The following is a 15,694-nucleotide window of genomic DNA, read 5'->3' as shown; positions in this document are numbered from 1 at the left end:
TATAAGCATCGATTGGGTAATAACTATCACGCAGAAAATATGTATATACATACGTACTGAGTGCACCGCATCCCTCCACGTGGTTCACGAAGGTATTGAGATACATATATCGTAATGGAAGAGCCTTGCAGTTCGCGCATCTCGAGGACTCGGCGCGGCGGTTCAACGTAGCGTGACGGGTGTCGAAAAGCTGGGGGTGACGGAGCGGGCCGAAGTTGGTCGAGGATTGCCGAGGGGAGTCGAGAGCGTCGAGTGGTGTGGGGCGTGCATTTGTTAGTCGCACGCCGGTCGTTGAATGGAGCGGGTGTGGAGACGCGTACAAAGCGCCGGGCGTCGCGGTGCAGGAGCTCGCTGTGGTTGTCCCGTGCAGCCGTGTCAGCTGCACGTGGACCAACGCGCGAAACGCGGCGGCGGTCGCAAATCCCGCGGTGGACCGCAAACGATTGTGTGCGATTGTCAGGTGCAGCCGTGTCCGGTGCATCCGGTGCTGATTAGGGTTCGTCGTGCTCGACCCGCGGTTGGCAACTGCGACTGTCCACCCGAATCGCAGCCCTGTCCGCACGTACCGCCGCGTACGCAGGCTGGACGCAGGATTCGAAGGTAAATAAAGCGTCGTTGCGCGGTTCTTTCCCTGTCTCGCGTTGTTCTTTTCTCCGCCGTCTCGCTGTTATTCCGTGCGACAGCGTCTAGGTATACACGTTGCGATCTATTGCGAGTTAAAGGAGCGGAACGAAGGTCAAAGTGACGACGTGTTGATCGTATTTACGAAGCCGTGAGCGATGCTCGGTCCGGTGCAAGCACGGTTAACCTGGCGCTCTTTTCCTACACTGAGGTTAATGCGTGTATTTAACGATGGGAAGGTGAACGAGGGGATTGTGTGCGCTACATGTTGTGCAATGAGAGGGTTCGAGTGGTCGAAACACTTTCGCGTGATTTCATTATGCGAGATAAGTACGGGTTTATTGACTGACGAGCAGCACGGTGGCGAGGCAGAGAAACGAAGTCTCGTTTGTATTGTAGGTTCTACAGGTAGGTTAGCAAGGAAATGTACGTAGCTTTGCTCCGATGTTTTCTTTGCACATTACGAAGCGGTGCTAAGAGTTAATGGTACGTTCTGAGAAATATTCTTTGATTATTGAAACATACATCTTCGTTCTAAATCCACAACTGCACGCGAAATACTTTGTGTGTTTAACCATAATAAGATTTACCCGTACTAATATTAAAGGATGTAATATGCTTCTTGACTTTGGGCGAGAAACGTGAACCGAGCATTATGCATATTGTGATAATATGTGTACTGCTTAAAACAATTAAAGGATCGTGCTTTCGGGCAACTGAAAAGAATTTATCTACTGCCATGGACGAATTAAGTAAAAGTGTATAGATTGTGAGTGAATTTAAATTGTTTAGAGTACAGAATGAACATTAACATCTTAAATAACGAATCATTTGGATTTCTCGATTGGTTTTGTTGTAGAAATAATTTAGAAACAGTATATCCGTTTTACATACGAAACCAAGTATTTCAAAATAATCTTTTGATTTAAACTAATTGTTCCAAATACGATAATGTATAACCTTGCTTCAAACATACAAGTTTCAGACATTATTTGCCAAATTGTTTAGGCATTTGTTCAAATACGAAATGAGATAAAAAGTCAATAAATTAGGAATCCAATAACGAACTAATTTAAAGATAAATTATTTGCTCATCGAAATTAACCTTCAATGAAACAAGATAAATACTTTATTTTAGTAATCGTCTTTAAAATATAACATTCAAATAATTTCCAGGTTCGGTATTTGGTAATATTTTTACTGAATATTTAATATAATGGTATCTTTACCGAGTATTTAATATAGTTATGTCGTTAATGAAAATTGTATACATTTAACATGTACAACTTTCAAAGGATTGGATTTTATTGAATAATAAAGTTTTTGCGATAACACAGAGTATCATTGAGTTTAAAGGTTAAATCGATTTGACACTTCTCTAAATTTGTGAACGAACAAAAGAGCGTGTAGTTTTCAAAGATATATACTCGTTAGAGAATGTAGTAAGGTTAGGATGATTGTGTTTCTTTAACTTCGAAGTACTAGATAAATAATATTTTCGAAATATACATGTTATGACAGCTACAGGAAATTTATTTATCGAATAATTGTAGTTCAATTATAACTAACAATATAGGAATATAACGCGTGCATAAGTCTAGAAGAAATATGTCAATGTTAGTAAATGCAATGTACACCATTTAATAACCTCAAATCGGTAAATTATCAAGGTTAGTATTTCATTTTGTAGACAGGACAATTTGATGTTTCATTGAAGACTTTGTAAAATAATCGTATGAAAATACGGACGATTCGATAATATTCGTTCGATGATTTACTCGAATTACTTTATGCAAATTACGTTTTAAGCATACAGCGTCAGGCGGGCAATTAGTTTTATTCTGCGTGTTTGAAATTTTTGCAGCGGAAAATCGATTAACAGAAGAGTATTTTTCGCGTAACACGAAAGTGAAGTACATTAATGCATTTTCATTGCGCTTGGTTTCGTGATTGAGCGCCACGCGTGCATTTTACCGTCACGTAATATTTTTGAGCGTTTGTGATACAATTCTGCGTCGTGGATTATTTGTTGCTAAATTAATTTCATGAATACGGTGTATAGTTCAACAAAGTCCATGCGTGGCTGGTTAGATATGTTTCATCGTACCTTCTAACAACTTTCCGAGGAAAAAAGGGTGAATGTAATTTGTTTTCTTAGAAAACGAGATCTGAAAAGTAGACGTCTGGCACCAACGTGCAGTGTGCCATTTAAGAAGTTCAAAGTCAGCAAAGAAAATTCAAGTTTTGCCGTTGTTCCGCTCTCTCGTACGAAGTTTTATAATTACTTGCACATATTTTTCATACTGCTTCGAATAATTCCGCTTCTGCGTTAACGACAATAAGCACCGCACCTTTCTCGCCGTTGTTATACTATTTTATTATGTTGTCTACAAGTTCTAACGAGACATTTCAAGCCAGTGACCTATTTTTTACTCTTTCTACGTTCTACTTTGTCGTTAACGTCTTAAACCTTATGGATGCTCGCGTATATAGCGCGAGAACGAGAACGTGACTTATTAGTCTGCATTTTTCTCCTTTTGTTACTTTAAAGTTCCACACTTAAATCACCTTGTAGGACATTGAAATTATTTTACGAACATTACGATCTTTCGCCGAGTAGGTAATATTACCTTTTACTTCCGATGTGTTTATACAGTTGTATAAAATTAATGGCTGCTACAACATTGAAATATGGTAATCGTTTCAATATTTCACACTTTTGCGCGTAATTCGAGTTAATGGGTATTTTCATTTTCTTTCGATGTTTTTACACTCTGACGTATTACTATTTTAAATATTCCTGTCACATTCGTTTAACGAATCATCTAAGCGAAACGAGATACGAATGCAAATCCCATTATAAAACTATTTTATACCACTGTCTATAAATAATTCATTCGAGTCCCTTATATTTATCCTACCAATATTTTAAAATCAACGCTCAAGGTTGTTGCGATTATTTTCACATTATTATTTTTACCTTTGAGAACGATTAATTTCAATTAACTTCCTAATTGTATTACCCGAGATCGTTCGTCTTGGTAAATTATTTTCTTTTCTCTACTCGACCGTTTTGATCCGTAGATGTACGCGCAACTATTGTTTTCTTTAATATCGACTCCGTTTCATCCACTTTTGCAGCACTAAAATACGAAATTGGATCGCACGGTAGAATTTTGCGAATTTTTTGTCGAACGAAACTTAAAAATTTTCAAATGACAAAATGCATACGTTCATATCCGATAGAACGAAACGAGTTTCGAGCTAGGTCTGGATAGACTACAATGCACGTAAATGGAATCTGGCGGATGCAACACATTTCTGATTACGGAAAAGCCCGATAGCAGTTGGTAGGTTGTATCTAGTCTAAGATGAACCGACTTAGAGGTTGCTGGCTGCGACAGAAAGCATCGAGGTCCTGCAAGATTCAACGGGATATAATACATCTAGATACAATACGTGCTGGTCATTGGTGGAGTTGGTCAGAGTTCAGCAGGATTCAAGCGAAGTCGGATAAGACAAATTAGATCTCGTTGAACACAGAGTAACTCGTTGCGTTACCGATCGTACTCGCTTGGAAGGATTTTGATCCAGCAGGATCTGAGAGCGGCACAGTGGTGGGCGTCTAAATCGATCTCATCAGTTTTCGGGTGTGTAGGTCACGATGTCAATGACCCTCATCTGCCGGGGGACCCATTCTGTCACCAAGTATTCCGATTCTAACCAGGATTATGTTTCTACGTTAGAGTTTAGCCATGCCGGTGTGAGGGTGCGACTGGGATCCAATTGAGCCTCGATAGTTCTAGACGGTTCACGGGGTCTCTGAATTTGCTCTGTTTATTACGACCTGACTACCTTCAATTAGGATGCAATGATCTCAATCGGGGCCAGATTGCTTTGCCAAGATCTGAATGATCTCGACTATGCTTTTGTCCGCCTATTCGAATTTAGGCACGTTTGTCAAGACACGATTCAACCGTACCGGATCGATCCGGTCTTAACATTCCAAACCGTATCTACAAGGTGGGCTGCAATTGAGCGGAGCAATTGCAGAGGACGATTCCACGTACAGGAATAATTTGAAACCGTGGACCAAAGTTTTCTCCTACCGGGCTTTGTTTTCGAGAACTTTCGAAATTACAAACTTAAAATAAATCTAATTAAAATAATCAAACATTCGTTAAATATGCACTCGAAAACGTTGTACCGTAAAAATATTTATTTGGAACTATCGTTGACACTGCGGTAATCTCAACTACGAAACAACGATCGTTCGTAGAAAACCCCAATGTTTTCTCGCGATGCGTTCGACCCCAGTCCTTGGAAAGCGTTTTTGTTTTTCAATTTTCCTTCTTAATCGACAACACGGAGTCTTTCGATTTTCCTTCTTAATCGACAAGATGAAGACAAATCGTGTTTCGATTTCGTTCCTAATCGATAATGTTCCTCGATGTTTACAGATGCGACTGTACGGAGCGACCTTGTCGCCACGCGGTGTATAACGGCGGTACGCGTCGCCGAGTGCCTCTGCAACCATCGTCCTCGCCCACTTTTTCCCTGGCGAGTCAGTCGAACCACCAACAACGGCAACAGCCGCAGCAGCAGTCTTGCGAGTGCGCCGAAAGAATAAACTGCACTCACACAGGCAGCGGTGGCGGTGGCGGTGGTGGTGGCGGTGGCGGTGGCGGTGGCGGTGGTGGTGGCGGTGGAGGCGGGGGCGAGGGTCCGTGCGAGTGCGAGTGCAGCGAGGAGGTGAAGCCGTGCTCGCACACCGTCAAGCAACGTAGCTCGCGTCGCACGTGCGATTGCAGTGGTAGTGGCTCGCAACCGTGCAGCCATAAGCCGCAACAGGAGGGACGCATAAAGCGCGTCAAGTACCGCGTGAGGCGCGCCGGTTGCGCCATGGCCAGATGCACCGCGGAACTCGCGATGCTGCACCTGCACTGGGGTCTCGCGACCGAATGTGCGCCCTGTAGACCGCGCGCACTCACGCGACGACTCTGTCGGAGACAGCAAAGCGACAACGAGCTCTACAGGAGCAACAGCTTCAAGTTCGAGCGGTTCGAGAGGACCAAGGACGAGTGCACCACGCCGCTACGGAAACAGGTAAGTAAGTTCGCCTCGAGTATTTTTACCTCCGAGCTGGCTGGAGGGTATCCAAATGTCGATTCGATTCGTCCGTATCGAGTACACGGAGTTTAGTCGATCGTCGACGGTTAATTTAAATTTGAAATCGCGTCGATTTGTACGACACTTGGTATTTAGTGATGAAAAATCGATGATGGTACGCGAGAACGATTCGGAACGGTGGAAACTTTCAGACGAGTTTGTTCTTTTAGTGGGACGAAAAGTAGGCGATGTACAAAATTAAGTGAAACGTGGAATAACATTTTTTCCACGTGGCTTGCTTTTCAATCTATTCGTGTTTTAGTTATCGAATTAGAGTTCTTCTAACGTGGAAATAATTCGTCTCGGTATCGAGCGTGCACATCTCAACGAACCTGATATCGATGACCTAGGTGTTCCCCGGATTCGATACCACCTACCTAAGATTCGATAGATCCGATACCGATAACCTAGGTATCGTCCACATCGAAACGATTACAGTCAATACCTAAGAGTGTAGAGCCATGGAAACCGATCCCCCATAGTACGGAACGATTAGACACGATACTAGCAACTTGGAGAGTCCTCTAATACGATCGCGTCCACACCGTGCGTGTTAAAGGCAGCACCAATGAATTTCCTTTACTATTGGTTCGCGGTACCCGACACTAATTACTTTGGCTTCGTGAAGCTTGAATCTACCCAATTCTCATTTGTGGAACCCGATGAGAACAGATCGTCAATAGGTCGTTCTAGGTACCCGAAGGGTGTGAGGATTATCGGATGATCCGGACGATCGGAATTCTCCATGCATCTAACAATAAGATCTCTTCGTATCGGTTTGCGCAAACAAGGACCAGGTGAGTTTCGATTTTACGAAGCGATTGTCATTAACGTCGAGCACTCTAGCGCACGAAATCGAATTTGTTTGTATCGGTTCTATTTGTCTCGATCGGTCTATTGAGTTTTGGTTGGACGAGATGGTGTCGAATGATACTCGTATTCTTGGTAACCGCGTCTGTTGGTTCTTACGTGGGTGATGTCTGCTCGGATATAGTATCTAGGTTATTGATAGCGGGTTTGTTGACTCCTAGGTGGGTGACACCGGGTCGGTTCGTATCTAGATTATTGGTAGCGGGTCGGTTGACTCCTGGGTGGGTGATATCGAGTCGGATGGTACGCGATATTGATAGTTCGAACTGAAAATAAAATGTAAGAAAGGTAAAGCATCGAATTATCGGTGTTTGCGATATCAAGCGCAGGTAGAAACTCTAGGTCGTGTCGAATGCTCACGACCTTCCAGTTCTGTAAGGTCGTTTGTACGGAAAACCGAGTATTCGTTTTCGATTTATTATCGTACGAAGAATCACCCCCTCGTACGCTGTATTACGATTGCTACTGTATAGAACATTCTACTATCCTACCGAAACTCTCTTTAGACCCTCCGTTCTCAACTCTCGCTCTAAACACACTGAACTCTCTCTGAACTCGCTGACTCTCAAAAACTGATTCTGCCTACACTCCGAGCGCCCTTAAGAACTCTCATCTCTACACACGTACGAACACTCACACTCGCAACCGCCACTTAGCCACTTTAATGTACGGTCGTGTTCCCCAAATACGTGTTTCCAAACATCGTAGTCACGCGTCGTTCTCGAAAAACTCTTACTCCTACAATAGCACCACCGTTGCTGCTCTTGACGGAACGTTTGTCGATTTGTAATATTTAAGTACAGAATAGGCGACAACGGCCGGTTAAATGAAATACTAGGTCGAGATTAAAATTGTTACTGTTCTTGTTATATAGGGTATTACAGTTGAATTTCGTGTTTATAGGTAACGTTTACGTAACATTGAGGTTACAATTTTTGTATCGAAGTAATTTAATATTAATAATTGCAGAGACATATTTCTAGACAGAGAAGGTATACATTTTGTCTAGTTTTCTAATCAAGTATAAATTAACTTAACCATTCATCTATCGAGTGTTTTTATATTTACGCAAAGTATAGTACAATTCTGTTAGGTCGAAAAATCATTTTTAGATTTGTTCTGTATCCAATTAAGAAATGTACGTTGATGATGGAAAATTGTTTCTTTGACAATCGAATGCGGATTAAATAGAGTAAGTATGTAGAATAGATGCATCGCGAGTTTTGTAATTTTTTAGGGTAAGTTATTATAGTTTGAAGTACTTTTACCAAGACGAAGTAGCGTTGCTTCTCGCTAATTACTTGTGTGCATTATTTTTGCGTCTGTCAACGTTTCCTTGCATTAGTAATGAACGTGACGGGAGTCCTCTCCCGTTTCAGTATTTTAATCGTATTTTAATTACAAAGTTGTCGCTGCAACGAATACGCAGGCAGTTTTACTTGCGCGGCTGAAATTATTTACAGTTTCATTATCAATTTATTTGTTCACATTTTCATTCTATGGCCAAAATAGATTTAAATTGATTAAAGTAATCGTATTACCGATTACGATGTCGACACGAGTGTTTCCTTCTTAGAAAAAACAATTTGAAATATTTCTAAGAAAAGTTTACATCTTGAGACAGGAACAATATTTTTGAAATCGAAATACTCGACTGCCTACATATATACGTCGGTTTATGGACGCGTAGGCTTAGAAGAGCTCTGGTTGCCATCCTATTGTCCTCATTTTTCAGGTAAATGTTCCTAAAATGAGGTCACTCGAATAAAAGTAAACGAACAATACTGGCTTTGCTCCATCCACTCGGAGTGGTCAAAAATCAAAAATTCAGTCAAGCATTTGAGCTAACTGCAGTTAATCACTGGTTCAGTTAACCATCTGTCTGTTACAATCGAAAGGTTGTGTTCACGTGTTAGATTATTCGTGGTGACGTAACATTTTTAAGTTTCGCTGTCGGTCGGGAATCAATAATGATCAGTTGCGTTATTTAAGATTTAACTATCGAATATAATCGTTTTGTATACTTCGTAGCAGTGTTTGCATCTTGGTATGGCATTGTTGGTCAGACGTCGGAAGTCTTTGTCGAGCAAAGTAGTTCTATCAAATGAAAACTGGGGTCAGCACACGTGCGCGAGGGCTCTGCAGCAAGCAGTAGAGCGACGAGTTCTACTTTGGAAACAGCTTTAAGTTTAAGCGCTTTGAGAGAAGCAGAGTTGAGTATGGTGTTCCACTTAGCATCTAGACGAGTCCTTGCGGTGAACGCGTCACTGGCACTACCGTAATGTCGTTTTTTTACTCGCATTTCGCTGTACTTTGTCCGCAATACAAAGAGGGGAAAGAACGAAGGTTTATACGCAATTAAGATTATAAGGGAAATACGCGCGTGTACTTGGCTTCTTTTTGCAGTTCGTTTCTTGCGTTGTCGAAGCTAAATATTGCAACGACACGAAGTCGACGAGTGTGGCGGGTCATTGGCGTAGGATAGATTAGGTTAGAGGACAAATGACGTAGATTAGGTTCGAGAGTTTTTCAACTATAAAGTGCAGCGTATGTTACTTTTTTACCTTTTTATTATTCGAAGGGAACTCTATCGTAAAATCGAACGTTAGAGTAATAAAACATTTAGAGAAGAGTATGTTTTTAGTCGACCACCACTCGAAACACAATGGCGGTGGATATAAATTCTTCGCGCGGAAAGAAGAATTCCACACGAAATCGAAGAATGTGGAATATAATTTTTTCATAAAATTTCGTACGGCTTTGAGAAAACCGATTTTGAAAGTTCGTTAGCAACCTGTGCGATTGAGCACGAGTTGGCTGACGCGTCTGATCGGTAACAGTCATTTCTACTTGCGTCGAACTTTGTCGACAGTAATGGAGGTGATCAGCGTGGTATCTATTTTCCATCGAATTTATTATTCTTAATTACAACCGGTTGAAACGGATGATATCGTATCACGGTCAATATTTATAAACATCAACGCAAGTAGAAAAAACGACCAATGGTCGGACACATCGGTCGAATCCTAAATCTCACGTATCGTAGTCGAATTTTCGAAATCGATTTACTGGAAAACAGTGGAAAAAAAATTCCGTTCGGTATTTTTCATTTATTTTTCCACGAAAAATTGTTCCCAGTTCTATCAGGTATTTTCGTCCATCGAGTATCGCGATTATATTCCTTCCATTGTTTCCTGTCGGTTTGCTTCTCTGCATTCGAAGATTTCGTTGCCCCTCCCTCGCGTTCCCTGTATCCTGTGATATTGAAACGAAACGCGAATTATGTTTTCGTTCAACATCGACAGGATATTGAAACAATTTGTTCGCTCGGAGTTCCTTGTGCGCGAGTGGATAAAAGTATCGCGTATTAGGGGGACTATTTTGCTTTTATTGTGCAAAACGTGTCTCCCAGCGAGCGCGACGAAGATTGCACCTGCGACGGTATATCAGATAAGACGCTTCCAGGGATTCATCCCTGAAAAGAGAATTTAAATTGAAGCAAGATGGAGTTACACCAAGTTCGTGAATACGAAACAGTCGAAGCATGCTGCTTTTGTGATATTCGCCCACCGACGAAGTTTCTTAAATGGATTTCACGGAGTAGTGATATGACGACGCCGAAATTTCCTGCAAGCTGCGAGATGTAGGTTACACAGTAATACGCCTAGAAGAAAGACGCGATATTATATTTCTTCTGTTCGATGGATAACGTTCGATACACGATCCACTAAGTAGTACGATATACGATATCTTCTCTGAAAGAAGAATCTATTTAAAGAATTCCTCTCGGTATATTAGAAAAAGCAAACGTAATAGTGCTTTCGAACGGTTGAGAAACATTGGTACATTATTTGTTCGTACAATGAAAATTTATACCGACAAACGTGTTGGTGATTCAAACTGTCGAAACTCTTGAAAAGATTTTGTAAAAGTGTAGAATGAAACGTCGAGACATTAACGCTTTGGTGTTCGAACGATTGAAATAAAAGTATCGCTGTGAATGGTCCATTGATAAATTTATTTTCGAATAATTTTATTCAGACGAATACACAATGGAAGAAAAAATGATTTATTTATTTTTCAACAACATTATTTATAACGGTGTCGGTTAAAAGTAGCTTTCGTTTCATCGATATCCGTGTGTGCAGTTTTGTTAACAGAAAACTTGAAGTTAGAAAGATCATTTACCATACTCGAGGATCTGCGTTCGCATTGGAACACGTTCAAGTAGTATAAGCGGGTTTGGTCAGACGCGAAGTATAATTGTTACGCAGAGACTTTTGAGACGAAGCAATATTGAAACCAGATTCTGAAAATGTTTTTTGCAATTGTTTTTTTATACTTTACCGTTATGTACATTTTATTCGTCGTTTATCTTTACGATAATTGTAATCCAAATGAAAGCATTCTCAACAATGACCACGTTATAAATTGCACGCCTTTTTAACGTTGTGTTCTTTTGTTCTTCAGATTCTCGTTAAAAGGTGTATTATTAAAATTAAATATATTTAATTCTTCAATAGCGTGCTCGTAATTTCACATTGTTTCACGTTATAATAATGCAGTACAGAAGTTTGCAAGTAAGTATTGCTATTTTTTAATATCCATTGTTCGCGAACAAATTTAAGCATTCTTTTCCCACGGACGAAGGTATCGATGTCTGAAAAATTGCTTAACAACCATGGAACGTAGCGCGCACAGTAATGCGATTGACGTTTGCGATAACGACGAATGGGGGAAATGTGACAGACGGGTTGAACGATTATCGGAGAACTTATTTTTTTCCATGCATTATATGCACCCTGTTTTCAATGTTTTCCATTGCACGTATGTGTCTCTTTCATTCTCAACGTTGGCTCTGCAACGATTATTATTGGAGTCAATATTGGGACATTGAGTTATAGGTATCGAATTACGAGTAACAAGTATTTGTGGTTGTTTTTGCTCAATTACGTATTTAATGGTACAAAATTGAACATTGTTACTGTTTCGCAAAATTCATTCAACGATATAACGAAGTAAACGAAAGTAAAATACTATCGAATTAAAAAGATATTTTAGTCGTTATTTTAGTCAATAATTGAACAACGGTATTTGTCTTGTTGACGAAATAATGACTCAACGAAACGATAGATAGATATTACGAGTCAATTTGTGTACGTACGATTAAATACGTTGTTTATTTTACGATTTGCTACCAATTGGATACGTGTATTCGATTACAGAGAATTTTAATATTTATGTAAAAGGTGTTCCATTTTTTCAAAATTCTTTTGAAACAAAGATTAAAAGGGTGCACGAAAAATTGCAGGAAACACTGCGTATACATTTCGGTGATTTTTTTTATCAAGGGAAAGGACATTTGAATCCATTGAGTAGTCACCTTACAGAACGTACAGAGGACACTCCTTTACGGAGCATTGCATTTGACTCGAACTCTGTGAGGATGACACCCTCTATATATCACGAGGAAACTCTTCAACCAATTTCACAGCGTAGGTGTACATTCGTTCTGTGCGCGTTAATACACACCTACAATGGAATTTTTATTCTTTCTGGATAGATACTCGAGTACGAAGAACGTTTAACGAGAGGATGCGATGCCAGCTCACATTGCTAATTGTTCGTGCACCCTGTATATCTGGGCGCGAAAGTGTTCTTTTCGAAATAATCTTCTGAATATGTAAAGCGAAAAATACGTGAAATTTTTTTTACGCAATTCTTGGTAATTCGAGGTGTAAAATTTTAAACTGTGAAACTAAGAAATCGAGGTTACCATTACGAATCGAGAACCTGTACAGTGAACGTTTTTAGTATCTCGAGTTTACACAGATTGCGCATTTAAAGATATCGATGGATTCGATAGATATTAAAGATTTAAATTTGTTTCAAAATCGAATTTACACAGCATTTATAAAAGCAGTTTCTATGAAAATGCCAATATTAAATTCGGCACTTTAATGTCGGATTCGGTATCGTAACACTGTATCGTTACTGTACTTAATGCGCAATTGAAATTACTTCTGGTTGGTTAAGTAAAGTTGATGTATATTTTTGAAACTGGAATGTATAATGTAATAACGGAAACGTAATATCCCGACAAAGAGAATAATTCTCTCTGAGCTTGTTACGAGTCGTGGGTATTACGCGGATTAAACATTTTACGAGATTTATTAGCGACTAAATATTTCGGTATGTTTAATAACGATATTCGTGAATTATTCTTGGAACACTATTAATGGCCGATACTTGAAGGTTATTTTCTTTCGCGAGTGTTTCAAAAGGTACGTGTTGCAACAGCCCGCACTTCATTGTTAACACTTCAATTACAAATTTCGGATAATATAACAAATCCATTTACCGGAGAGCACTTTGCGTCGGTATAGTAAACCACCGGTGCTTTGTTCTTCGAAAAGTTCACTTTTACGAGCGAACGAATCCTTTCAGCCTGGCATCGTAATGGAGGCGTGTTGGTCGAAAAGGAGCAAGCAAAGCCAGAGAAATCGGCCATATCGAATTGCGGCTTACACGTTTGCTCGTTTAGAAATCTTAATTATTCTCGGTACAGTAGTGTGGATGTGAGTTATAAGCTGCGGTTAAGAGAATGCCTCTTTTATTCACCGCGTGCTACGATATTATTTGGATTCACTTTTCGCTAAATGGAGATTGAATTTAATCCTGGGGCTACATATCAATCGTGTATCAAATACAACAGTAGGAATGCAATGCACTCGATCGATGCAGTAAAGAGACGTAATTTTTACATTCAAAGTACGTTTCTTCTAGCCATTTACAGCCACGACGTATTGGGTTGTTGGGAAAGTCATTTCGTTTTCAAAAATGGAGAATATATAATTTAATAAAATGTTTATACGCTCTAAAAAAATCGTGTTTCATTTTCACCAAAAAAAAAAAAATAAAAAGAAATGACTTTCCGAACAACCTAATAGTTCTGTGTAGAGTGAGTAACAAAAATATTTAGACATTTTATAATTTAATTACACGAACGCAAAAATAATTTCGTCGATGTTAGTATTATTCTGTTTTCGGTATAGTAGTTTACCGAGAAGACATACTTCTGAACTAGCGGTAGAAATAATTTATTTAGAGACAAACCTGTAATACCTATTAAAATTACCGAGAATTATCTATAGGTTTTATCAAGGAGGGACGGAATGTCCTAGATTTCGTTATTTCCAAGTGGATCATCTTTTTTCGTCCGTGTCTTGTAACGCAATTGTATTCTTTCATCTTTCTGGGAAAGCCCAATTGGAGTTGTTTCTTTGTGTCCGGAGTTTTTCTTCTGGAGGTTGACAACGAGCTTGCTCGGCAATTAAGCAGCGTAAGGGCTACACCTTAACGATGGTGGTACGACCGAAATTAGTATTTTCAACACTTTGGGAAAAATTCATCCAAGTCACCCGTGAAACATCCTCGATTCACCTGGTTCAAAAAGCTACCGTATTTCCATAAAAGATTTACCCGCCGTTTCTCGTTTCCATTCGCATTTAAATTTCGAAATCGTTTCGATCGCATAAAATAACACTTGACCGCACTCGAATAATACGGAGGGCGTAAATTTTGAAATTATCACTTAGAATTTACCGATAGAATCGTTATTTCCATTGGCTGTTTCCAACACCTAAAATACGTAACTATTTACCGGTATCCACATGGGTTCAACGTGTTCGGTATATACCTAGTTAGGCTCGGTGCCCTGATTCTCGCGAGCGACCGTTACGTACGCGCGACAACTCCGATTTTCTATTTTATGTCCGTATAAACAAATGAAATACGACCTATTGGCCGGTGTCACATTATTCAGGATACACAGCCGGCCTATTTAATAGAGTTTATTCGTACATGGTTCAAAGCGTGCACAGGGTATGAAATAAAATTACTATATATGTATACATATATCGTGGTCTGTGGCTGACGGTTTTCCAACTGAATGCATATAACGAACGGTGTTGAGTACCATCGGGTTTATATGGATTGCATACCATTCGTCAGAACTTTTTTGTAAATATTTCGAGCGCAAACTAGGTACTCTATGCGTCATTGTTTCGAACGTGACGTTGACATTGCTTGGTAGAAAGTAACCGAGCTTTCCTTTGGTCGATTGTTAAACGTTTGGATACGCGATTACTCGACGCGCAGCATCATCGAAACGTGCTTCGAACACGGTGGTCGAACGAACACCCGTGCATCCTGCCCAACAAACGACGACGGTTTAATTTATTTTCCAAGCTCGTACGGTAATTTCGTCCGCGACGCTCTATCTAGATTATTTTCACGCTACAGCACGGATGGATGCTTTCTGTCGGTTCAACTAGCGACGTGGATGCACTATCTTAATTAATTACTGCGTGCGACGAAGAACTTAATGAATTTTGTACAATGCCGCGTCACGGTAACGAAGCGCACACGTGAATTGTGTTCCACGTTGAAAAATGAGCTTTAACGAGCCGAGTAATTTAGTTGAAAGGAATATGGTACCGTTAATTAGTTGACTTCTGATCTGAATTTTGGTTAATCACGGTTTCTGTCTGTACAATTATGTTAATTGCTCATCGTACACCAGCGACGTGTACATGTACGCGTTTAGTTGATTAGTTGACCCAAATGAACCTCTATAGGTGTTTGTGGAATATACAGTGTGTTTTGGAATTATAGATACAATTGATAGAATTCGTTAAAACAACACGAACTGTTTCGAAAATTAACCGTTTTCGGAGATACTAATTTTTGTTTAGTTTCCGAGCCAAGTTTGCACAATTACTCGTACTATATGTAACGCAATATGCGATATTACTTGTTCGTTACTTACCAGTTTTCGTGGTCCCTGTGTGCGGCACGAATGATAACATCTAACAGCAAGGGTGACATTTACGATACCAAATCAAGCAAGCGGAAACGAACGAGCATGCTCCGCATAACATTCCATAGTGCGATATTTTTTGTCAGGTTGTCACAAAGTTATCGCTATTGCATCTCATTGTTCTTCGTTCTCGTCCTCGATGTATAGAAAGTT

The 15,694-nt window shown here is 40.0% G+C and overlaps 2 protein-coding genes across 2 annotated transcripts in view; both read left to right on the top strand.

Moving 5' to 3' along the window:
- The first annotated feature begins 295 nt into the window (after positions 1–295).
- On the top strand, positions 296–5,485 carry LOC143152900 (uncharacterized). Its single transcript, XM_076323496.1, has 3 exons — positions 296–600; positions 5,082–5,404; positions 5,457–5,485. Exons 1-3 carry the CDS (start codon positions 296–298, stop codon positions 5,483–5,485), a joined length of 657 nt encoding a protein of 218 aa, XP_076179611.1.
- Positions 5,413–15,694, top strand: part of Hwt (SH2 domain-containing adapter heavyweight) — a 291,059-nt gene continuing 280,777 nt past the window's right edge. Inside the window, exon 1 of the mRNA XM_076323000.1 lies at positions 5,413–5,727. Within this exon, the coding sequence (XP_076179115.1) occupies positions 5,524–5,727 (204 nt within the window). The 5' untranslated portion in view covers positions 5,413–5,523. The remainder of the gene's footprint in view (positions 5,728–15,694) is intronic.

Source organism: Ptiloglossa arizonensis, chromosome 11, assembly GCF_051014685.1.
Source record: "Ptiloglossa arizonensis isolate GNS036 chromosome 11, iyPtiAriz1_principal, whole genome shotgun sequence".
NCBI classification, from domain to species: Eukaryota; Metazoa; Arthropoda; class Insecta; order Hymenoptera; family Colletidae; genus Ptiloglossa; species Ptiloglossa arizonensis.
Note: the sequence above shows the minus strand (reverse complement) of the source record. Positions and strands in the feature narration are given on the sequence as shown.